The 26,646-nt window shown below is 35.9% G+C and overlaps 1 protein-coding gene across 4 annotated transcripts in view; it reads right to left on the reverse strand.

The window, feature by feature from the left end:
* Positions 1-26,646, reverse strand: part of KIAA1328 — a gene marked incomplete at both ends in the record, with an annotated part of 383,031 nt that overhangs the window by 64,135 nt on the left and 292,250 nt on the right. For all 4 annotated transcript variants that reach the window (XM_082852721.1, XM_082852723.1, XM_082852722.1 and 1 more), the window contains one exon: positions 9,531-9,712. In XM_082852721.1, the coding sequence (XP_082708847.1) occupies positions 9,531-9,712 (182 nt within the window). The remainder of the gene's footprint in view (positions 1-9,530; positions 9,713-26,646) is intronic.

Here is a 26,646-nt window from a genome sequence, read left to right on the forward strand (position 1 = left end):
CAATCGACATCTCATGATAAGAGAACTTCTTAGAGTTAACATTGAAGAAAACTCTGTTTCTTGACCCTTTGTTTCATTTTGCATTTTTAAAATAGCTGAGCTATATTATAGCATTCAGTTTAGTTTAAAGAATAAATGATAAAGAAAATACCAGGGTGAGCCCTTTCTAGATCAAGAAATAAAATACTGGCAGCCTACAACCTGGAAGCATCACCAATACCCATTCCCGATCACAATCTCTTCTCACATCCAAGAGCCAGCCACTATTCTCATAAGTACTCCCTTTCTATTCTCTATAGTTTTACCACTTACGTGTGCATCCCAAAATGTGATTTAGTTTTGACACTTTTGAACTTTATACAAATAGAAATATACTGTATATATTCTTTTTGAGACTTTTTTTGCTCAGTATTATGTCTGTGAAATTGACCTGTGTTGATGATTTACGTAGCTGCAGTTTGTGTTCTTTGCTATACAGTATTCCACTGTATGCATTTATGACTTTTTATCCACTCTGTGATTGATGGACATTTGGAATATTTCTGGTTTGGGGCTAATGTGAATAATGCTGCTGTGACAGAGGCTGCTAGTTATCCACCAAAACACACTCTTCCCTTCTTCCGGGCTACACAGCTAGATTATATTCCTCAGTCTTCCCTGTAATTATGTATGGTCAGGTGGAAAACTAGTGGGCACTGCATGGGCCATTTCAAGCCTGTCCTATAAAAACCTTGAAGCCTTTCACATGTACTCTTCCAGACCCTTCCTACTCTTTGTTGACCTGGTATGGCAGGGCCAACAGTTTCTTACACAAGCTCTTTTAGAAAACAAAGGAGGAAAAAAAGACTTCCTGACTCATTGAAAAAGAAAACTGGTGAAATACACATTTACCATTTTAATGTGTACAATTCACTGGCAATAGGTGCATTATAATGAATGTTGTAAAACCATTGCCACGCTCTAGTTCCATAACTTTTTCATCACTCTAAATGGAAACCCTGTACCAATTAAGCAGTCATTCTCCTTTTTCCCCTCCTCCTGAGCCCCTGTGAACCACTAATTTCTTTTGTCTATTCTGGATATTTCATATAAGTAAAATCATACAACATGATTCCATCAACATGGCCTTTTGTATCTGGCTACTTTCACTTAGCAAAATGTTTTCAAGGTTCATCCACATTGTAGCATATATCAGAAGTTTATTCCTTCTTGTGGTTAAATTATATTCCACTGTATGTATATATTGCATTTTGTTTATACATTCATCTGTTCATGGACATTTGCGTTGTTCCCACCTTTTGGATATTATGAATAGAGTTGTTATGATCATTTCTGTACAAGATTTGCTTGAAAGCATTTTGTCAATTACTTTGGGTATAAACTTATGAGTGGAATTGATGAGTTATATGGTAATACTGTTTAATGTATTGAGGAATCACCAAAGTGTTTTCCACAATGGCTCCATAATTTTAAAGTTCTAGCAGCAATGTATGAGGGTTCTCTCTAACTTATTTTACATTTTAAAAATTATAACAATCGTAGTGGGTGTTAAAGTGGGTAGCTTATTTGATTGGATTTCCCTAACGATTAGGGATGTTGAACATCATTTCATGCTTGTTGGCCATTTGTACATCTTCTTCATAGAAATGTCTTTTAATGTACTTTGCCCAGTTTTTAAATGGGTTGTCTTTTTGTTTTTGAGTTGTAATAGTTCTTTATATATTCTGGATGCCAGACCCATGTAAGATACATGATTTTCAAATTTTTAACCCACTCTGTGGACTATCTTTTCATTCTCTTGATAGTGTTCTTTGGCACAAAAATTTTTAATTTTCATGAAATCAAATTAATCTATTTTTTCTTTTGGTTGTTTGTGTTTTTGGTGTCAAATCTAAGAAACCACTGCCTAATCCAAGGTCCCGAAGATCTGTACCTATGTGTTCTCTGAAGAGCTTTATAGTTTTAGCTCTTATACTTAGGTCTTTGATTCACTTTGAGTTAATTTTTATATATGGTATGAGGTATACAAATGAAGGATCCAGCTTCATTTTTTTCACATGTGGATAGCCAGTTGTCCCCGCATCACTGTTGAAAAGACTATTCCTTCCCTATTGAATTGTCACAGCACTCCTGTCAAAAATCAATTGTATCAACTATCTATCTATCTATCTATCTACCTACCTACCTACCTATCTATCTATCTCTAGCTATCTCCTTATATCAGTACCACACTGTTTTGATTACTGTACCTTTGTAGTAAGTTTTGAAGTGACGAAGTTTGAATCCTCCAACTTTGTTCTTCTTTTTGTTTTTGCGATACATGGGCCTCTCACTGTTGTGGCCTCTCCCGTTGCAGAGCACAGGCTCCAGATGCGCAGGCTCAGCGGCCATGGCTCGCGGGCCCAGCTGCTCTGCGGCATGTGGGATCTTCCTGGACCGGGGCACGAACCCGTGTCCCCTGCATCGGCAGGTGGGCTCCCAACCACTGCGCCACCAGGGAAGCCCTGTTCTTCTTTTTCAAGAATGTGTTAGCTATTGGGAACCCTTGCAATTCTTTATGAGTTTTAGGATCAGCTTTTCCATTTCTGCAAAAAAGTGTTGTTGGGATTTTGATACGAATTGCACTGAATATGTAGGCCAACTTGCAGAGTACTGCCATCTTAAGAATAGTAAGTCTTCAAATCCATGACCGTGGGATGTCTTTCCATTTACGTCTTCTTTAATTTGTTGCAGCAATGTTTTGTACTGTTCAGTGTACAAGTCTTGCACTCAGTTAAATTTATTGCTAGGTATTTTATTGTTTTGATGCTGTTATAAATGGAATTGTTTCCCTGTTCTTTTTCATTAGTTCATTACTAGTGTATAGAAATACAATGGATTTTTGTGTTAAATTCTTTGCTGAAACTTTGCTAAATTCATTTATTAGCTCTAAAAGTTTTTGTGCAATTAGCTGTAGTAGTTTTTGGTTTTCTTTTGCATTCTCTAGGATTTTCTATATATAAAATCATGTCATCTGCTAATGCAGTTTAACTTCTTCCTTTCCAACTTGAATATGTTTTATTTCTTTTTCTTGCCTAATTCTTCTGTCTAGAACTTCCAGTAAAATGTTGAATAGAATTGGCAAAAGTGGGAATACTTAGCTTGTTCCTGATCTTAGAGGAAAAACTTGCAGTCTTTCACAATTGAAAATGACATTAGCTGTGGGTTTTTCATAGATGCCCTTCATCTTGTTGAAGAAGTCCCTGCTACTCCTATTTTATTATTGTTTCTATCATGGAGTGTTGAATTTTGTCAAATGTTTTTTCTGTGTTAAGATGATCATATTTTTTCTTTTTATTAATATGGTATATTGTATTGATTGATTTTCATATGTTGAAGTAGCTTTGAATTCCTGGGCTAAATCCTATTTGGTCATGATATATAATCCTTTTAATATGTTGCTGCATTCAGTTTGTTATCATTTTGTTGAGGATATTTTCATCTATATTCACAAGGGATTTTGGTCTGTAGTTTTCTTGTGATGTCTTTGGCTCTGGTATCAGACTAATGCTGGCCTCATTTTAATGATTGAGTAAGTGTTCCTTCCTCTTCTATTTTTTGGGAAGAGTTTGAAAACAATTTGTGTTAATTCTTCTTTAATATTTGGTAGAATTCACCAGTGAAGCCATCTGGTTCTGGGCTTGCCTTGTTGGGAGCTTTTTGATTACTGATTTAATCTCTTTACTTGTTATAGGTCTCTTCAGATGTTCTACTTTTCTTGAGTCAGTTTTGGTAGTTTGTGTATTTTTAGGAATGTTTCCATTTCATCTAGGTTTGTTGCCTTTTGGTTGTCTACTGTTTGTCTCAACTGTTATTTTTTACCCCAGGCAGCAGTGCTCGTTTGGCTTTCAGTGTTTTCAAAGAATGTCCTACATGTAACTGCTTCTCTGTCCTGAAAAAGTCCAGAGGTAGGAAAAACAAAGGCAGTCTCCTTGTATCAGTCTTTTGGGAAATCCACAGACAGGTTGAAACAGACAAACACAACTCCTTGAGAATAAGGTCTGCTTCCTCTGGGACCAGGTACTCACACCTGGAACTTGGCTGCCATCTACAAGACTGCTGCCATGCTGTGGAAGGGGGCAGGGCAAGGATAAATTCAAACTTTATTAAGTTCTCCTATCATGTTTCAGTGGCCTTTTTTTCCGGTTAAGAATTTCATTGGTTTCCATAAATCATTCACCATCTTTCAGAGCTCTGATAATGTTGGTTCTGACAGTATGTGCCAGGTTTTTCAGTGTCTCTGGCAAGGGACAAGCCCCTGGAAGTCCCTACTCTGCCATTTTTGCTGACATGCTCCTGACTCATTTATGACACTAGTATAACTCTGATACCAAACCTGACAAGGTCATTACAAAAAAAAGGATATTACACACCAATATCTCCCAATCAGTGTAATTCATCAAATTAACAGAATAAGGAAGAAAACACATGATCATCTCAATAGGTGCAGAAAGAAAAGATTTGATGAAATTTAACACTCATTATGACAAAGGCTCTCAGCAAATGAGGAGGGAACTTTCTTAACCTGATAAAAGGCATTTACAAAAAGCCTACAGCTAAAATCATACTTAATGGTGAAAGACTGTCTGCCTTCCCTATGACAGTGGGAACAAGGCATGAAGTCCACTTTTACCATTTTATTCTACATTGTAACAGAAGTCCTAGAGAGTACAGTGAAATAAGAAGAAGAAATAAAAGGCATAAAAAGATGGGAAAGAGAGTAACTGTTATGGACTGAATTGTGGTGTCACCCTCCACCCCCCCAGCAATTCATATGCAGAAGTCCTAACCCCCAGTACAGCTCAGAATGGGACTGTATTTGGAGACAGGGCCTTTAAAGAGGTAATTAAGGTCAAATTAAGTCATATGGGTGGCCCCTAATCCAACATGACTCTTTGTCCTTATAAGAAAAGGGAGACACACCAAGAATGCACATTCACAGCAAAAAGGGCATGTGAGGACACACTGAGAAGGCAGCCATCTGCAAACCAAGGAGAGAGGCCTCACGGGGAATGACTGGAAAGGAACGTGAGGAAGTTTTCATGAATAATGGAAATGTACTATTTCTTAATTATGTAGGTATATCCAATTGTCAAGGCTTATTAAACTGTACTATTAAGTCCTGTGCAATTTTATTGTATATAAATTAAACCTCAATTAGAATAAAAGAAAATGAAAAAAACCCCACAGTTTTCTTGCCTCTCAAGCAGTGCTGTTTTTAAGACCCCACTCTACTGACTTTCTTTGACATTACCAATCAAACAGCATTAGGACTTTGAAGGGACCAGCACATACACTTCTTAAGCCACTAAATCATTGCAGGGACTGAGGTCAAAAGGTCTAATTGATTAGATCCTTGTTGTGGGAAAATGGGGCAAGGACACAAAAAGAAAAATTAATATTTATACAGTCAACCCTTCAACAACGTGAGGGTTAATGCGAGTGTAACTTAGAGTAGGCCCTCCGTATAGGCGGTTCCTCCACATCCGTGGATTCAATCAATCATGGACTGTTTAGAACTGCAGTATTTACTACTGAAAAAACTCCGCATGTCAGTGGACTCGGCAGTTCAACCCTGAGTTGTTCAAGGGTCAACTGTAATATATTAATTCATTAAACAAATACATTACGAGCACCTACCACATGTTAAGCAACATTCAAGGAAATGGGGAAACAAAAGTGAACATAAGGAGTGCTTATATTCTCATGGGAGAAGACATAAAACATACATAATAAGCAGGTAAATTATATAGTATTTTGAGATACTTGTATTGCAGAGGATAGGAAATGTAGAGCCTCTGGTTCAAGTTACTATTCGATATATAGCAACTTCAACTCTGAATGTTAGTCTCTTGCGTTTGAAGTTTTTTTTGAGTGGGCTGGGCAGGACGATTTAATCTACATGTTTAGGTTTATTCATAGCTCTGTACTATGCTTGTCTGCTGTGTTTTAATGATAAAGGTATCAATTTTTAACAAATCTTTTAGCTCAGACTACTGGGAACCAGAAGTAATATATTGTGGTATCCTTTCTAATGATTAAACATATAATGATAACGCTAATAATAAAAGAAACATAAATAAATGTTCCTTAGAGGCAAGATGGAAATGGTTTCTGTACTTTAGATACTCCTACTTGCTTATTTCTTTAATCAGGACTGCAATATTAATCCAACATGGGCTACAAATAACGCTCACATCACTGCAAGCACAGGCTCACATAGAGGAACAACTAGGAGCTTCAGAGATTATTTCTCACTTCAGATCATTCCTTCATTTCCAGTAAAAGAAAAATGTGTTTGGGAGTCTCTCAGGGAGTCTCAACCTGTGACAGCTGCTGTATATTATATAACCTATAAAACCCCGAAAGACAAAATGAAGGGCATGGTCAATACCATCAGGTAAATCCAACTTACTCTAGGTTCAGCCTCTCTCATACCCTCTCAAAGTGTTAAGGGGAGTCAGAGATCGATGTCAGAGAAATAAACAGGAGGTAGCTCTAAATGTAGTATTGGGCTTTTAGTATTGGGTTAGCATTTTCCTAATTAATTCTGGAACATGCGTGCTCAGTGGCCTCACAACCTCTGCCAGCCCATCAGCATAACAGGAAAAAATATTCTCCCAGCTTTGAGGGCTCTTATAAAAGAGAGTCAGTGATTGTTCAGGAAGGGGAGGTTCTAGGCAAGCTAGGAGAGAATAAAAATACTGCTGTGTAGGGAGGAAAAAAGAAGAATGAAGATTGGGTATTTTTAGATTTATGCCTTTGGCTTAAAAGTTCTTGATTCAAGTTTGGATTTTCCTAAGTAATGTCTCCTTGTTCCACAGAGCTCAATAAAAGCAACTAAGACAGAACATTCCAAGCATCTATGACTGGAAAACAATTTATATTTTAAGCATAATTCTGACAATACTGTACTGTACTGATATTTTTGCAATCACAAGGTTATTTCTTGAGACAAGAATCAGGTCTGTTTTTTTTTTTTTTACATGTTTAGTATTAATAAAGTCGACAGAATGGTGAGGAGGATAGGAGAGGTAAAGGAGAAAGAGACTGATAATAAAGATTAATGGTCCTTCAGTAAATGTCCTATGTAGTACTTAATGATTAAAGGACAACAAAAGTAACAAAGGATATAAAACAGAATAATAATATATTTTAAAACTTAGACATACTAAAGAGAGGAAAGCAATTAAGGAGATGCTAAACCAAGCAGTGTAACTTAGGTAATTGGTGTCAGGTCATTGACTCATGCTAAACAGGGGGTCCAATCCTGCTACAGCACACCTTGGAAAGTTGGTCTCCCACAAAAAATGCCAATGCAATAACTTTGCCCTGTACTCTGATCTGTGTATACCACCAGCTCTGCAATGGGCAGAATGGCTCAAAGGGGCAGTTTTAGCTCCCCAATGATCAGGTATACCATAATTTTGCTAATGGCTCCATATTAGAATAAAAGAAGAGAAAAATACAAGATAGCATTTCTTATTAGTAGAAGAAAAAGTTAATAGTTGCTGTGAATACCTTGAAACAAAACCCTTTTAAAAAGATGAAAAATTTTCCATTTTTCTCACTATAATGCTACAACCCTCCCCACCCCCCAAAAAAAGAGAAGGAAAAAAAAAAACTAATGAAAAAAAATAAAACCATGAGTGAAAACTGTTCTTGAAAACTGCAGAATTATAACAGCTTTCTGTTGGTTAAATTGATTGGTATAGTAACATTATAAAATGACTACTAGGATTCATTGTGCACAACAGAAAGTGCTGAAATGTCAGCAGACTACACAGCAAAAAGTAATGGGTTCTGAACCCCTGTTAGTCAAAAATGATTTTGTTTCAAATTAGAAATTGATTTTTTTTTTTTGGACAAAAGCGCTTTCTAGACTTCCGGCTTCTGTAGCTGGGCCTGGGAGAGATTAACCTCCACTATGGCCAGGGCTGGCCTGATGATACCTTTCTCAAAGTGCCTTTTCAATTGCAGTTTTCTAATGTTGCTGCGGTCTCAACCAATAACACAAGTTATTTGTCCCTTTGCTATCACACTGTATTTTTCTCATTTTGCTATTTTATTTTACTGTTGACACACAATACAAATTTATTGTCAAGTTAATAGAAGACTATGTTGAGCCTTGCAGTGTAACTACCGCACCAATTCTGACTGGTTCTCCACTCTCCAAAGTGCAATGACTAAGAATAGAGGGAGCCAAAAGTAAGAGTTTCCCATCTCTGAAGGCCTATTAATAGAGAAAGTAGAGAAGATTCCATCTCAGATACTAAGTCTCCTCAATTTCATTTTTGTTTCTGTTAGCAAAGTTTAAAAAGACAGAAGTTGTTCTAAGTTGTCCTAAAACAACAGAGGTCTGCAGAACTTTTGCCCTATGTCAAACAAAAATGTACCTTTGCTTTTGTTTCAAATTGTGGATAGTCTCCCTTCTGAAGCTTGGACTAATTATCATCTCTCAGTTATCTGGGAGAGGACTAAGCGATTTCTAGATTAATCATAATTAAAACCAAAAAACATGACAAAGTTGGCAGCTCATGAGGAAAGGCAGAGAGTGGTATACCTGTAAGATCTCATAAAGCACTGCTCAATTCTCAAATAAATAAATGTGAACGTGGTTAGAGAGATTATGAAAAGTTGGTTGATTACCACTAGCAGTGGGCAGTGCTAGCTAGCCCAGTAAAATAAGAGGTAAACAAGGAGGAAATCAGGGTAAATGGTTGTGAGCAGGAACAAAAGATGTCTGGGAAAGAGGCGTGAGCAGAAGGGGGCTCTGAGACCTTTTGTGCCCTTTGTTTTCTGTACATCATTTCTGACTGATGAAGCTCAGACTTGTTCCATTCTGTCCCAGAGTCCCTCCTTTAATGATTCCAGGAGAGATTTAAGCCAAAAGTCACTCCAGAAACAACTGAGAAATGCAATTAAATTTGACTGCCTTACTCAACCTTTCACATAGTTATTTATAATTGATTTCTTTTAAAATATCTATGATATATAAAATAGGAAGGATTATTGGCACTTCAAAGACTGCTAGGCAATATAGGCTTAAGACGTATGAGATTCTGTTTTAGACGCAATGACCTCTCCTCCACCCTCCTTGTATTTCCAGTTAATCGAGGATTAACTGTAGTTATTAGAGTTTACTTTCCCAGCAAAGATTTATGTTCAGTTTCTTGTCCTCTTTATTTGCTTTAAGCATTATTTTATGTCTATGACCACATTTACTGCTTAATAATTCTTGCAGTTTGCTGTTTGCAAAAAGAGGGACACATTAGACAGTTTCTCATGTGAGTGTTCTAAGAGAAATGTTGATGCAATTCACTGATCTAGGTGACGTGCTACCTTTGGCCTTGCAAGCCCATGTCAGTCTGTAACACATTTAACTCTTGTTCAGGGTTATAGGAAATCATCTGGAGCTCATGGCTAGCAGTCATCGGCAACCAACTGCCCCCAAGAGCTTCCTGTTTTGCTACTACAGATGCTGAGCTTACCTCTTTGGGGTTGATATGCATCTTTCTTTTGACCTGTCCACAGGGCATCATCTTCCATATATGACTGAAATCCAACTGTCTTCTTCTCCCTTCTATTCTCTCCGTTATTAGTGAAGTCTTGGTACTTTTTGCTGGATGATGATGTTCCAAGCATCCAGCCATCACATTTTGACTTCAATAAACTGAAAAGAATAAACATTTATGAGCTGTAGACAGCACAGCAGGGGGTAGAGATCACACAAAGGCATATACATTCAGTATGAATTGAAACGCAATTCATGGCAATAGAAACTTTCTTTTTCTTATCTTTTATTGATGTATAATTTAAATAATTTACTGAAGGTCTATTTTGTGTTCTGCCAAAACAATTTTGGAGAAGAAATGTTTTTTATCCTCAAAAAGTTTATATTTGGGGTTGGGGAAATGAGACTCAGACCCTAAAACTGCTAATAAAGCCATAGAGTATGACTAAGAACCAGAGTATCTGTAAAAATAAAAAGTATGCTAAAACAAGACTTGCATAACTAAAATGTTTCCGAGTACTAAAAATGAATAAGGGATGAAAATATCACCAATTTGCTTCAAAATGTATTTGTGTTTCTCATTTTCAATTGTTATAGTATTTATTATGTACTCAGGGTATGTGAGGAATAGTACTATAGTGCTTGTGGGAGAATTGGTCTCTGTCCTCACATAATTTCATTATAAAGTCAACAAGGCAAATATGGAGTAAAAGAAATTTTAATGAAAATAAACACATGTGCATATGTTTTTCTCTCCAATGAACTATGTTCCCACCATTAGCACAATTCCTCTTATAACATTTTATTTTTTAGAGAGAAATGTTATGATGATGTGTATCCCTTACTATTCTACCAGCCCCTTCCTTCTAATTTAAGTTCACCATAGACTCATGATACTTCAGTTTTGTCTTCCCCATGACCATAAACAAGGTGAAAATTAAAATGAAGAAAAATAATTTATTCAAAAAGTAACATTCTAAAAACGAGGATATTTAAACTCCCCAGCAGCAGAGGCAATCTCTAGACAAGAATAGGTTGATGGAATATTACTGGATCCATTATGAATGCTAGGTGGCCCTTGACCAGGATTGAAATCACAAACCCATCAAAGTCACTGGGCTCCTTTTGTGTGGATCAGAATTTTTAGTAATGTTTGCTCACATCATAATTTATTAATAAAAACCAATACATTAAATGGTTTTATGTTCAGAGTGGTGAAAAGAAACAAACTATTAGCAGTATGGCTTTACAGGGGAATAAAGCAGTGTATTAAATTTATACACTTAAAATTTTTTTACCAGAACCCAAGGATCACTTTCCCTTGTGGACCTACCAGCGGATGCATATCTTAGCTAATGTAACTTCTACTCATGGGACAGGAAAATACAGAGAATAAAACTGTATTACTGTTAATGAAAGATAAGTTTACCTCAACCCAGAAGTCCCAAACCCTGGCAAATCCAACAACGACATCTCTACTTGTTCTTACAGAAAAGTTAATGTGACCAAGACTACTGGGTTTCCCAAAATCATACATTCTCAGGTCAGCCAAGCTCCCAATACTAGCCAATGTTGATCACTCCCAATACTGAATAGTTCCTTCCATTTTACACAGAAGCTTGTCTGTACCTTTATTCCAAATCCCATCCTGGGAACCTGGGTTCTAATTTCCCTGAAATAAAGATGACTATATAAAAAAATTTCTTCTTTCATTTGCATTTATTTCCAACTTTACCCATCTACTATTCTTCTATTAACATCTCAGAAGGAAATCACACCTTTTACTCATACTCTTGATACCATTTTGGCCCCTTCCCTCTGTGACTATGGCCTGCCAATCATCTCCGTTTCTTATAACTAACAAACTCCTCCTCTCAAATGAATTCTCTCCTAGGATTACAAATAAGACCAGACTTTCCGTTAAAAATCAAAACCTAAATCTAAATCCCAAAACTAACCCTTAAGTGGAAAAGTATAATAATACTCAGTGTCAGTGAGAGTGTTGGGACAGGAGGATTTTAGTATAGTACTAGGGAAACTGCAAATTGGGATAACCCTTCTGTGAGTGATTTGTCACTACAAAATAAAAGTGCACCTAACCTCCTACAATTTCACTTTTAAGAAGTTACCCTATAGAATTACATTAAACAACAGTGGAATTAGAAAATTTTCTCACACTACATACAAAAATAAATCCAAAATGGATTGAAGACCTAAATGTAAGACTGGAAGCCATAAAACTCCTAGAAGAAAACATAGGCACACTAGAAGAAAACATAGGCACACTAGAAGAAAACATAGGCACACTAGAAGAAAACATAGGCACACTCTTTTGACATAAATCATAGCAATATTTGTTTTGGATCTGTTTCTAAAGGCAAAGGAAATAAAAGCAAGAATAAATGAATGGGACCTAATTAAACTTAAAAGCTTTTGCACAGCAAAGGAAACCACTGAAAAAATGAAAAGACAACCCACTGAATGGGAGGAAATATTTGCAAATAACATGACTGATAAGGTGTTAACAATCAAAATATATAAACAGCTCATACAACTTAACATCAAAAAACCCAAACAACCCAATTTAAAAAATGGGCAGAAGATCTGAATAGACATTTTTCCAAAGAAGATATACAGATGGTCAACAGGCACATGAAAAGACATCGCTAATCATCAGAGGAATGCAAGTCAAAACTACGATGAGCTATCACCTCATACCTGTCAGAATGGCTATCACCAAAAAGACAACAAACAACAAATGTCGGCAAGAATGTGAAGAAAAGGGAACCCTTGTATACTTCTGGTGGGAATGTAAATTGGTGCAGCCTCTATGAAAAACAATATAGAGACCCCTCAAAAAGCTAAAAATAGAACCAACATATGATCTAGCAATTTCACTCTTGGGTATACATCTGAAGAAAACAAAAACACTAATTTGAAAAGATGCATGCACCCCATTGGTCATAGCAGCATTATTTACAGTAGCCAAGCTATAGAAGCAACCTAAGTGTCCATCAACAGATGAATGGATAAAGAAGACGTGGTATACATATACAATGGAACACTACTCAGTCATAAAAAAAGAATGAAATTTTGCCATTTACAACAACATGGATGTACCTGGAGGGTATTATGCTCAGTGAAATAAGTCAGACAGGGAAAGACAAATGCTATATGCTATCACTTATATGTGGAACCTAAAAATTAAAACAAATGAATGCCTATAACAAAATAGAAACAGATTCACAGATAGAGAGAACAACTAGTGGTTACCAGTGAGGAGAGGGAAGAGGAGAGGGGCAGGATAGGGGTACGGGATTAAGAGGTACAAATTACTATGTATAAAATAAGTAAGCTACAAGTATATATTGTACAACACAGGGAATATAGTCTCTTTTATAATAACTATAAATGGAACATAATCTATAAAACTTCTGAATCACTGTCTCATACACCTGAAACTAATACAGTATTGTAAATAAACTATACCTTAATTTAAAAAAATAAATAGGGACTTCCCTGGTGGTGCAGTGGTTAAGAATCCACCTGCCAATGCAGGGGACATGGGTTTGAACCCTGGTCAGGTAAGATCCCACATGCCATGGAGCAACTAAGCCCATGCTCCACAACTACTGAGCCTGCACTCTAGAGCCCATGAGCCACAACTACTGAGCCCGCGTGCCACAACTACTGAAGCCCGGGTGCCTAGAGCCTGTGCTCCGCAACAAGAGAAGCAACCGCAATGAAAAGCCCATGCACTGCAACGAAGAGGATCCCCCACTTGCCACAACTAGAGAAAGCCAGTGCGGAGCAACGAAGACCCAATGCAGCCAAAATAAATAAATAAATACATTAAAAATAAATAAATAAATAAAATCCTACCATCATCATTTATAAAATAAATAAATAAAATAAATGAAAACAGAGAAAAAAAGAATGAGGTAGTTCTCTATACTATTGTGAATAAACTTCATGACATACTATTAAGTAAAAAAAGGGCATTTGCAATAATAGAATATATAATATGATCTCATTTTTGTAAAAACAAAAATATACAAAAAATATTTTTTAAGTTCTGGATGGATAAATAACAAATCAGAAAAGTAGAACAGAGTTACTGAGGGAACGATTTTTATAATTTAATTTATATACTTCTGAATGTTTAAATTTCTTCCAATAGGCATGCACTTTTGTAATTATAAAACAAAAAATTTCACCATCTCCTTTATGTTACCATCTTCTCTCCTTCCCTTCTTTGCCAAACTTCTAGAAAACAATAATTTTAACAGATATGCCTACTAAAACTGTTTTTTAAAGAACAAATCTAGTGGCGTATTCTCTTTCAACCATCTTGCTTGTTATAAGACTACTTCACAGCAGCTGACTCCTTCCTTAAAACTTATTTCCCTTGGAGTTCATGACATATATCTTGATTGGTTTTCTAGTTTTAGGAGTCTGCTGCTCATATTCTTTTATTGGGAGCTCTTGTACTTCCCTTCCCCTAAATGCAAACATTCCTGATGATTCTGCCCTTGTCCTTCTTCTCTTCCTCCCTTAGCACTTTCTTAGTGATCCCTGTCACACCACTGTATCTTCAATTATGATTTCTAAATAGATTCATCTAGCCCACAATGTTCTCCAAAACTGCTGACCTCTTCAAGCATCTGTTGAAAAGCTGTGAAGAGATGCCTTGTCCTACCTCCCAAAACCAACTCACGCTAAAGCAATGAATAATCTTTATCTTGAAACCTGTTCCTTTATCATTTCCATTCTCATTTAATGTATCACCATCCTCCCTGCTACTCAGATGAAAAACTTCAGCTGTCTCAAATTCTGCTTTCCTTATTCTTGTTCAATAAATTGCCAAATCAATTATTCATTTATATATTCCTTAGATATTTATTGAGGACATACTCATATGTATGAAGGGGTTTGGGTGGGCAAATAGGGAAAAGAAATATTTACTGAGGACTTGTTATGTGCTAGGTGCTAGGTATACAAACCAGCAAGACCTGGTTCCTGCTCTCCAAGTGATTTTAATGGCGGAGACAGACATGGAAACAGATTTTTTTAAATATGATATGATACAAGTTATGACTCAGGAATACGTGTGGTGTTTAAGGGAGCACAAAGGCAGGGCATCTAACTGTATTTGAATAACTGAAGGGAAATTCCTGAAGCTTTCAAACTAAGTCTTGGTGGATAAGCAGGGGATAAGGAAGGATAGTAGGATGGAAGGCAGAAGAGAATAGTATTAGCAACTATACTAATTAGTAAAACTTCAGCATATATTTTGAGCAAGTTAAATCATTTGGTATATTGTTAACTGTTATAGCATTGAGTTTGGAGTATTGGGTGGGGAGAAGTGTGACGTGAAGCAAGACAGATGGGCTGGGTCAGAACATAAAAGGTTTGGTTTTCCATGTCAAGGGGCTTGAACTTTATTTTGTTGGCAAAGCAAAGTCATTGAAGGGTAAGGAGAAAAATGACATGATACAACTTGAATTTATGAAGAACTGCCCTGGCACAATTTAGAGAATGGATTGGATGAGTGGGAAGGCTGTTGAAATAGCTGTGATGAGAGATGATGAGGGTCTAAATAGAGAAGCAGTGGTAGGAATGGGAAGGAGACAACTTTTAAAATACACTTAGGATTTAAAATTGGCAGAATTTGATATGTGTTTGAATGTGAAAAGTGAGGGACAGGAGTGAGTGAGAATGAGTGGCAGAATTTGGGTGGATAAGCAATATAGAGAAGGTGGTGGTGGGGGGATTAAATGTAGCTTGAGGTGCCTATGAAACATCTGGAAAGATATTTCAAGAGAGCAATTGGATCAATAACCCTGCAGTTTTTTGCTTGTTGGCTGACTGACTTGAGAAAGCATGTGCTTTACTTTCAATTTCATTGGTGAAGGAGGAGGTAAATTCATTCCTGTAGGTGAAAGAAATGGGTATTGAGAAAAGTGATGATTTAGAGAAGGTATTTAGGGAATTCAAGATAAAAATGACCAAGAACAAAAACAAGACTGTCCTGCAACGTTTAGGGCTATAACAGAATTAGAAATCATAAATTTGTATCTGGGCTCAGATGCACAGATGTAAAAGCAGAGAAAGCAGCCTGAGAGCTTGATCCAGGGTTAGGATTTTTTGTATAGGGTGTGGCAGACTAGAGGTCAAGGGAAACTTGTATGCTAATAAGGGAATAGTTTAGGTCAACCATTTGGTCCAGAATGTACATGGGGAAGAAAGTGAGACAAAGAGGGGCCTGAAAGACTGGGAAAAAAAGGGGAGAAATGAGGGATTTAGATGTCTCTTTAAGATAAAACAAAACAAGAAAAACAAACAAAACACTTGGTATAGTCTATATGAGAAATGAGAACATGAACAGACCCAAGTGAAAGAGGTGAGCTATATAAAGGGGGTACCAGTCAGCGATTTCTGAGATGGAACCACAGCAGGGGAAAGCAAGCTCCGGATGTGGCCAGGGACAATACGGCTAAAGAAAATGAGTGAACCACGGAAGACAAATCTCTTTAGCTATGGCAACGGAGAGATCAACCACGTGAATACTGGAATCTCACAGAATGGGGTTAGGAGATGTGGGGGAGGAAGTGACTGAGTGGATGTCAAATTCCTAGTGAGATCACAATGGAAAACAAAGAAAAGGAAGGATGGACTGTAAGGCCAGATACCCTGAGATTCACATAAACAAGGAGGTTCACTAGAGAGTAAACTAGTTAAAAGTTTGAGATGTTGGAATGAGGAGAACAGGAAATGCTGGCACTACTGTCTCTGTTGTTTGCCAAATGTGACAGAAAGAATGGCCTGGATAGTAGCATTCTCAGAAAAGATGCCAAATTTAGGCAGTGATTCACAGCCTGCTATACATTAAAATTACGTGGGAAAATTTTTAAAAGAGCGATGGGCTGTCCTACCCATTCTTAGAAATGGAATGAATCCATCTGGAGTGAGCTGCATTACGTGCCTCCCTCTCTCACCCTCTCTTGTCCTTTTTTTTTAAAGCTCCACAGGTAATCCCAATGTCCAGTCAGTGCTGAAAATCACTAACTTATGGCCAAGAATGAAAATATTTTTTGTGTGTGAAAAGGTTGAGGATGAAAAGAGTTTATTTTCTATGAAATAGGTGTTTGGTAAGGCACCTTTAGGAAATCCTAGGGGCAGCAGGAAGGAAAGGGGTGTTAGGGAAGGAAAGGTAGACTTTTAAGAGAATGAAAGTACAAGAGAGAAAAATCAATACAAATTACTCAAATTTTGGCATGAGTCACTTAACAAAAAATGAAGGGGAAAAATTCCTCGATTTAGAAGACTATAAAATCTAGGATGGGGAAACATGTATTAAATCTTTCCTTCCTTTTTCCAGTGGCCAAATTTGGGTGCTAGTCATGCCATGTCTAAACAATTGCTATATCATCCAGTTTCTGGCTCAGTCATGGAATCAGCCATTTCTTCAAGGAGATCTAGTATCTTTTAGTTAAAAAAAAAAAAAAAAAAAGAGCTAACAGAATGGATTATCACTGTCCCTAAGTTCTCATAGAGCAAGAGACTATATGCATGTATGTATGTATATACACATATGTTTACTTATATATCTAGAAATATATTGAAAATCATGAGTTTACACTAATGTCTTCAATTCCAAACCAACAGGGTTCATTTTAGTTTTCTACCTTTCCGTATATGTAACTCCATTCTGTAACAGTGAAAAAACTTGGCTACCATTTTCCTTAATACAATTACTTACTCATTTTGTATGAAAACCGTATTCCATCACCACTGCCATGATCCCTTCCCCTCCCTCCGTTGTCAGTCACCACCACATCGCTCCGGGTGTTTCTGCAAACACACCTCTGTATAGGCACTCTCCCCACTAAGCTCTGAGCGGGCTACCTCTGCTGTGAGAAAGCCCTCCTATCTCAGGCTCTCAAGACCCCATGCATGGCTGACCTCCACATGGATACCATCCTCATTTTGTTCAAGCTCCAACACCCTACACCAATACAATCACCAGGATGAAAGCACTCCCCACCCTGCACAAGCTCTGACATTCAGTGCCAAGCTGCCCTCCTCTGTGGATCAAGCTCCAACCCCATGATCAAATAAATTTGGGGTATGATGTTAGGCTGGGTTCAAGGTTAATTTTTTTCATATCTATATACAGTATATCCAGCATTATTTATTTAAAACTTTCCTTTTTCCACAGAATGCTTCATACCTTTGTCAAAACGCAGTCAAACATATGACTGTGTGGGTCTATTTCTGGACTCTATTCTGTTCCATTGATAAATAGCTAATATATAGCTATCATATGAAAATAAATTTGATTTTTATACATTGAACTTGAACTCTGTGGTTGTGTTAAATTGACTTAATAATTCTAGCAGTTTTGGGGTAGGTTCCTTAGGATTTTTTCTATGTAGACAATCATATTATTTAACAATAAAGACAGTTTTACTTATGTATTTCTAATATTTTTCATGCCCAATCACATCAGCTAGGACTTCTAGTACAATGCTGAATAGAAGTGGTAAGAGTGAACATCCTTACCTAATTCCTAAGTGTTCATCACTAAAGAGATGTATCTTTATCTATATGCTCTATCTGATTTCTAGCTTGATAAGAAGTCATTTTTTAAAAATGAGCATTGGAAGAGTTTTTTGCATCTGTTTGAAAAGGTGTTTTTCTTCCTTACTATGTTAATATGGCAAATCACATTGATTGATCTTCAAATGTTAAGCCAACTCTGCATTCCTGGGATAAACTCTATTTAGTCAAGCTGGATTATATATATATTTATATATTCCAGGACTTAATTTGCTAATATTTTGTTAAGGAACATTTTTTGTTTTGCATTTATGTTCATGAGGAAGATTAGTCTGTCATTTCTTTTCTTCTCATGCTTTTACCTGGTTTAGGTATCATAAAAGGAGTTGGGAAAAGTTCTTTCTTCCTCTAGTCCAATGGTTCTCAAGTGGGGTAGAAGAAGAGGATTTTGCCACACAGGGGACATTTAGCAATGTCTGGAGGGTTTTTGATTGTCACAGTTGTGGGGGTTGCTAATGGGTAAAAGAGAGGGATGTTGCCAAACATCCTGCAATGTACAGGACAGACCACCATCACCCCACAACCTCACCCTAAGCTATTATCTGGTCCAAAATGGCAAGAGTACCAAGGCTGAAAAACCCTGCTCTAGTCTTTGAAAGAATTTGTGTAAGATTGATATTTCTTCTTTAGGTGTTTGGTAGATTGAGTGAAGTCTTATGGGATTGTGATTGTAGTTTTATCCATGGGACATTTCTTAATTAAAAATTAAATTTGTTTAACAGAGGGCTATTCAGATTCTCTACTTTTTTGGTATCAATTTTGGTATATCATCAATTTCAAGGAATTTATATCATTTATCAAACGTGCTTACAAAAATTATTCATAATATTCTTTAATTACTTTAAAAATATTGTTAGAATCTATGGTGATATCTTCTTTTTCATTCCTGATACTGATAATTTGTTTTCCTCTCAATAACAGGTTGATCATCTTGAAAAGGCTTATTGATTTTATTTACATTTTCAAAAAGTCAACTTTTAGCTTTACAGATTTTCTCTATTGCCTGTTTTCTTTTTCACTGCAAGACTTAACAAACATTGGCTGCTACAATGATGAAAGCAGAATATAAATACAGAAATAATACAAATTGGGCAATGCTGAGAGAAACTGGAGTTCTGGCCCAGAATGGAAGATACTGTTAATGTCCCCTGAGACACTAGAAAGTCCATATCCTGTATAAAGGCTTACTGTAAAACAAAGCCTAAAATCAAACTATAGCAAAATGCACAGGGACAAAAAAGTTTGGAGATTGATTCTTACCAATTTAGAGGGGCTTGGGAAGCACTTCAGGCTTTCCAGAGAACTGTCCTTACAAAGTATATAACCAAACCTATCCAAGTTCAAGGTGAATAGGAGGTGATTGAATTGCTGAGAAGAGCAAAAATCAACATTCTTTAGAGAATGATAATAAAATCCGCATCTCTAAATGTATCATCCATAATACCCAGAGTACAAGATAAATTGTCAGACACAAAAAGAAAAAATATGTGATCCATAGTTAAGAAAAATATCAATTAAAATCAGCCAAAAGATGCCCCAAATGTTGCACCTAGCAGATAAAAGACTTTATTTAAACCAGCTATTATAAATATATTGATGGACATAAAGGAGAACATGGTTTAAATGAATGAAAAGACAGGCAGTCTCAGCAGAAAGAGATAGAAACTCTCTGGCTGGAAATTAAAGTGACTGAAATAAAAATTGGAAAATGGAGATGAGAGGTTAAAGAATAAGTGAAATTAATGGAAGAATCAACAAAAATGACCCAATTTGAAGAACATAGGGAAAAAAGATTGAAGAAAAATGATGAGTCCCAGAGATTTTAGAGACAATATTAAACTGCCTAACAAACATAACTGAAGTTGCAGAAGGAGAAGAGACTGAGAATGGGGTAGAAAAAATATTTGAAAAAATATATGTTAAAGAAACAATGTCAGAATATTTCCAAATTTGATGAAAAAGTTTGACCCACAGATCACAGTCAAACTGTTGAAAACCAAAGATAAAGACAACCTTGCAAACAACCAGATGAAATGTCAATTACATAAAAAATAATGATTTTAACAGTTAACTTCTCATAAGAACAATGAAAACTAGAAGATAGAACAATATCCTTAAAGTGCTAAAAGGAAAAAACAAAACAAAACAAACCCAAAGTGTCATCCTAGAATTCTGCATCGCATGAAAATATCCTTCAAATAAAGGAGGGAGAAACAACATTTTCAGATAAACAAAAACAGGGAAAATTTGTTGTTAGCAGATCTGCACTTTTGGGTTGAAGGAAAATGATATTAGATGGAAATCTGGATCTAAGAAATGAAGAGCATCAGAAATAGTACATATGTGCATAAATTTAAAACTCTCTATGTTCTTATTCTTCTCTTAATGTCATTAAAAGATATATGAATGTTTAAAGCATGGGATTTATAATGCACTTAGCTGTAATGTATATGACAATAATATCAAAAAGAACGGAGAATATACCTATACAGTATAAAAGTTCTTACAGTCTACATAAAATCACACAATGTTAGTATTATATAATAAGACTTTAATACGTTAGGAAAGCATATTATAATCCCTACAGAAATCACTAAAGGAAATGCAAAAAGGTATAGCTAATAAAATATTAGAGGAATTTTTAAAAAATTGAAAAAAAATTATTATTCTCCCTTTCCCCTCCCAATAAAAGTAGAAAAGGAGAAACAGGAACAAAGAATAGATATGATTAGCAGGAAGGAAAAAAAGAAAAGAAAAATGTTAGACCTAAATCCAATAGTTTCAATAATAAATTAAATCAGACTATACTACAAAGCTACAGTAATCAAGACAGTATGGTACTGGCACAAAAACAGAAATATAGATCAATGGAACAGGACAGAAAGCCCAGAGATAAACCAACGCACATATGAACACCTTATCTTTGATAAAGGATGCAAGAATATACAGTGGAGAAAATACAGCATCTTCAATAAGTGGTGCTGGGAAAACTGGACAGGTACATGTAAAAGTATGAAATTAGAACACTCCCTAATACCATACACAAAAATAAACTCAAAAAATAAACTCAGAATGGATTAAAGACCTAAATGTAAGGTCAGACACTATCAAACTCTTAGAGGAAAACATAGGCAGAACACTCTATGACATAAATCACAGCAAGATCCTTTTTGACCCACCTCCTAGAGAAATGGAAATAAAAACAAAAATAAACAAATGGGACCTAATGAAACTTCAAAGCTGTTGCACAGCAAAGGAAACCATAAACAAGACCAAAAGACAACCCTCAGAATGGGAGAAAATATTTGCAAATGAAGCAACTGACAAAAGATTAATCTCCAAAATTTACAAGCAGCTCATGCAGCTCAATAACAAAAAAACAAACAACCCAATCCAAAAATGGGCAGAAGACCTAAATAGACATTTCTCCAAAGAAGACATACAGATTGCCAACAAACACATGAAAGAATGCTCAACATCATTAATCATTAGAGAAATGCAAATCAAAACTACAATGAGATATCATCTCACACCAGTCAGAATGGCCATAATCAAAAAATCTAGAAATCAATAAATGCTGGAGAGGATGTGGAGAAAAGGGAACACTCTTGCACTGTTGGTGGAAATGCAAATTGATACAGCCACTATGGAGAACAGTATGGAGGTTCCTTAAAAAACTAAAAATAGAATTACCATACGACCCAGCAATCCTAATCCCACTACTGGGCATATACCCTGAGAAAACCATAATTCAAGAAGAGTCATGTACCAAAATGTTCGTTGCAGCTCTATTTACAATAGCCAGGACATGGAAGCAACCTAAGTGTCCATCAACAGATGAATGGATAAAGAAGATGTGGCACATATATACAATGGAATATTACTCAGCCATAAAAAGAAACGAAATTGAGTTATTTGTAGTGAGGTGGATGGACCTAGAGTCTGTCATACAGAGTGAAGTAAGTCAGAAAAAGAAAAACAAATACCGTATGCTAACACATATATATGGAATCTAAGAAGAAAAAAGAAAAAGGTCATGAAGAACCTAGGGGTAAGATGGGAATAAAGACACAGACCTACTAGAGAATGGACTTGAGGATATGGGGAGGGGGAAGGGTAAGCTGTGACAAAGTGACAGAGTGGCATGAACATATATTCACTACCAAACGTAAAATAGATAGCTAGTGGGAAGCAGCTGCATGGCACAGGGAGATCAGCTAGGTGGTTTGTGACCACCTAGAGGGGTGGGATAGGGAGGTTGGGAGGGAGGGAGATGCAACAGGGAAGAGATATGGGAACATATGTATATGTATAACTGGTTCACTTTGTTATAAAGCAGAAACTAACACACCATTGTAAAGCAATTATACGCCAATAAAGATGTTAAAATTAATTAATTAATTAATTAAAGTGAATTAAACACTCAAATCAAATGGAAGGGAGATTGTCAGGCTAGAGAAAAATGCAAATCCCAAGCCATATGTTGTTTACAAGAGTCATACTTTATTTTTATTCTTTTTAACATGTCTATTGGAGCATAATTGCTTTACAGTGTTGCGTTAGTTTCTGTTGTATAACAAAGTGAATCAGCTATATGTATACACATATCCCCACATCCCCTCCCTCTTGCGTTTCCCTCCCACCTTCCCTATCCCACCCCTCTAGGTGGTCACAAAGCACCAAACTGATCTCCCTGTGCTATGCAGTTGCTTCCCACAAGCTATCTATTTTACATTTGGTAGTGTATATATGTCAATGCTAAGGAGTCATACTTTAAATGTAAAAGAATAAATAGGTTGACATAGAGGATGGAAGATGATAAGCCAAGCAAACAGTACATATGGAAGGCTAGAGTGATTATATAATGTCAAATAAAGTAGATGTTAAGAAAATGAGTAGAACCAGAGATAAAAAGATATATTTCATCATGATTAAAATATTTTATCATGATTAAAGGGGCAAATCATGAAACATCCCTAACAGCCCCAAATATATTTGTATCTAAAATAGTTTCCAAATACACATAGCAAAACTCATAAGGGTAAAGAAGGAAGTAAAGAAATGCACAATCATATTTGGAGATTTTAACATCTCATTATCAATTGATAGGAAAAAAATGAAAAAAATTTAGTAGGCTACATAAGATCTGAACAACACTACTTGTCAATTTGATTTAATTGACATGTACAGAACATTATACTCAATAGCAGAATATGAATATTTAAAAGTGCACATGGAATATTGACCAAGATAAATCATGTTGAGTCATAAATAAATTTTAATATATTTCAAAAGAATAAACACTTATAGAGTATGTAACCACAATGGAGTTAAATTGAAAATAAAAAACAAGATATCTAGAAAAATCTAAAGTATTTGGAAGTTTTATAACATACTTCTAAGTAACTCATGGGTCAAAAAAAATCACAAGAGAAACTAATAGCATTTTGAAATGAATGATCACGAAAATACAACCTATTAAGATTTGAGGGATACAGAAGGCAAGTGCTTAAATGCTTTTACTAGAAAAGAAGAAAAGTTTAAAGTCAATGACATAATGGAACTTCCCTGGTGGTCCAGTGGTTAAGATTCCATGCTCCCAATGCAGGCGGCACAGGTTCAATCCCTAGTCGAGGAACTAAGATCCCACATGCTGCACAGCATGGCCAAAAAAAAGAAAGTCAATGACATAATATTCCATTTTATTAAGCTAGAAAAATAAGAACACACTAGATATAAAGCAAGTAGAAAGAAGGAAACAGTAAAGAGTAGAAATCCATGAAATAGATAACAATAAAAATACAAAAGAAACATAAAAGTCAGCCCTTTGAAAATATTAATAAAATTGATAAACTCCTAATCCAAGACAAACTAAGAAAAAGGGAAAATTTATGAATATCAAGAATCAGAGAGGGGATATCATTATAGATGCTACAGATAGTAAAAGAATATTAAGGCTATCTCATAAACAACTTTATGCCACCCTATACAATAACTAAGATGCAATGAAATGCACACATTGCTTGGAAAATATAACTGGTTAAAACTGACTCAAGAAGAAACAGGAAATATATGAATAGCCTCATATCTATTAAAGAAATTAAATTCATAATCAAAACATCCCCACAAAGAAAACTGATCAGATAGCTTCACTGGTATATTTTATCATATTTAAGGAAGCGATACTACTAATTTTAGACAAGCTTTCAGTAAATAGAAGAGGAGTGACCTCTTCTCAACGCATTTTATGTTACCATGTGATACCAAAACCTGATTAAGCTATTACAATAAAGTAAAATTACAAACTAGTATCGCTCATGAACACAGACACAAAAATCCTCAACAAAATATTAGCATATCAAATCCAGCAATATATAAAAGGTACTACATCATGGCCAAATGAGTATTTTTCCAAAAGGTAATGTTGGGTTAACATTAAAAAAAGTAAATCCACGTAAACTGTCACATTAAAAGAATAAAGGTGCAAAACCATATGATTATATCAATAAATGTAGGAAAAGCATTTGACAAAATAAAAACTCAGCAAACTAGGGAACTTATTTCACCATGAAAATTCTGTCATACATTACTAGTCCTACAGTTAATGTGTACTACCCTTCTGGAATGTATTTGGCAATATGTAGGTATCAAGAACTATAAAAACGTTCACATAAAAAAAAGGGGGTGGAACTTACTTTAAGCTGATAAAAGGCATCTATCAAAAATCTATATTTAACATTATATTAATTGGTGAATTACTGGATGCCTTTTCCTTGAGAACAAAGCAAGGGTGTCTTCTTTAATCATTTCTCTTTAATATTGTATTGAATGTTCTAGTCAATGCAACAAGTTAAAAATAAGAAACACAAGGCACGAAGCTTGGAAAGGTTTAAAGCTGTTATTATGGCTGTTCATGTGATTATGAACTTGAAAATCCTAAGGAATCTACCAAAAAAACCCCCAAAAACAAAAAAACCAAAACAAACAAACCCCCTGCTAGAATACATGCATTTAGCAAGACTGTAGTATATGATGTAAATATTTAAAAAATCAATATTCTTTCTATATACTACTAATAAATTCAATGAAAAAAGTGCAAGATTGTTACACTAAAAACTACATAATATAACTGAGTTAAATTTTTAAAGATCTAAATAAATTTAGAGATATACCATATTCATGGATTGTAAAACAATATTTTTAGGATGTAAACTCTCCCCAACTTGATCTAACCACAATTCCACTTCCTTAATAGAAATCAAAAACTGAATCTAAAATGTAGAAAAGAAGTTGGAATAGTTAAAAGATTTTTAATAAGAAAAATATTTGGAAGACAATCTAATTTCAAGATTTTTCTATAATGTTAAAGTAATCCAGATTGTGTGACATTGACAGAAGAATGGACATAAAGATGAAGGGAATAGAAATCCATAAATGTGTGTCCATGTGTGTACATATCCAACTGACGTTTGAAAAGGCATCAGGCAATGAACGAAGAAAAAATAGTTGTTTTCAACAAACGGTGCTAGAATAATGGCATATCTGTACAGATAATGAATGAACCTTGAGCCCTATCTCACACCACACAGAGAAACGTATTTGAAATGGATCATAGACTTAAATATAAAGCTATATAACTTCTATAAGAAAATACAGGAAAATATCATTTTAACCTTGATCAATAAAAAGTTTTGCTCTTCAAAAACACCATTAAGGAAATAAAAGAGCAAGTCATGCCCTGGGAGAAAATATTCACAAAACATATACCTGATGAAGGTTTTATATCCAAATATGCAAAGAATTCTATGTGCAATAATTGAGTTGTTTACCCAATTAAAACTGATTAAATAGAGACTGGTTCAAGATGGCGGAGTAGAAGGACGTGCTCTCACTCCCTCTTGCGAGAGCACAGGAATCACAACTAACTGCTGAACAATCATTGACAGGAAGATACAGGAACTCACCAAAAAAGATACCCTACATCCAAAGACAAAGGAGAAGCCACAGGAAGACGGGAGGAAGGGCACAATCACAATAAAATCAAATCTCATAACTGCTGGGTGGGTGACTCACAAATGGGAGAACACTTATACCACAGAAGTCCACCCACTTGAGTGAAGGTTCTGAGCCCCACGACAGGCTTCCCAACCTGGGGGTTGGGCAACGAGAGGAGGAATTCCTAGACAATCAGACTTTGAAGGCTAGTGAGATTTGATTGCAGGACTTTGACAGGGCTGGAGAAAACAGAGACTCCATTCTTGGAGGGCACACACAAAGTAGTGTGTGCATTGGAACCCAGGGAAAGAAGCAGTGACCCTATAGGAGACTGAACCACACCAACCTGCTAGTGTTGGAGGGCCTCCAAAAGAGGCAGGGGTGGCTGCATCTCGCTGTGAGGACAGGGACACTGGCAGCAGAAGTTCTGGGAAGTATTCCTTGCTGTGAGCCCTCCCAGAGTCTGCCATTAGCAC

The sequence above is a fragment of the Leucopleurus acutus genome (genome assembly GCF_964270905.1).
Source record: "Leucopleurus acutus genome assembly, chromosome: 13".
NCBI lineage: Eukaryota > Metazoa > Chordata > Mammalia > Artiodactyla > Delphinidae > Leucopleurus > Leucopleurus acutus.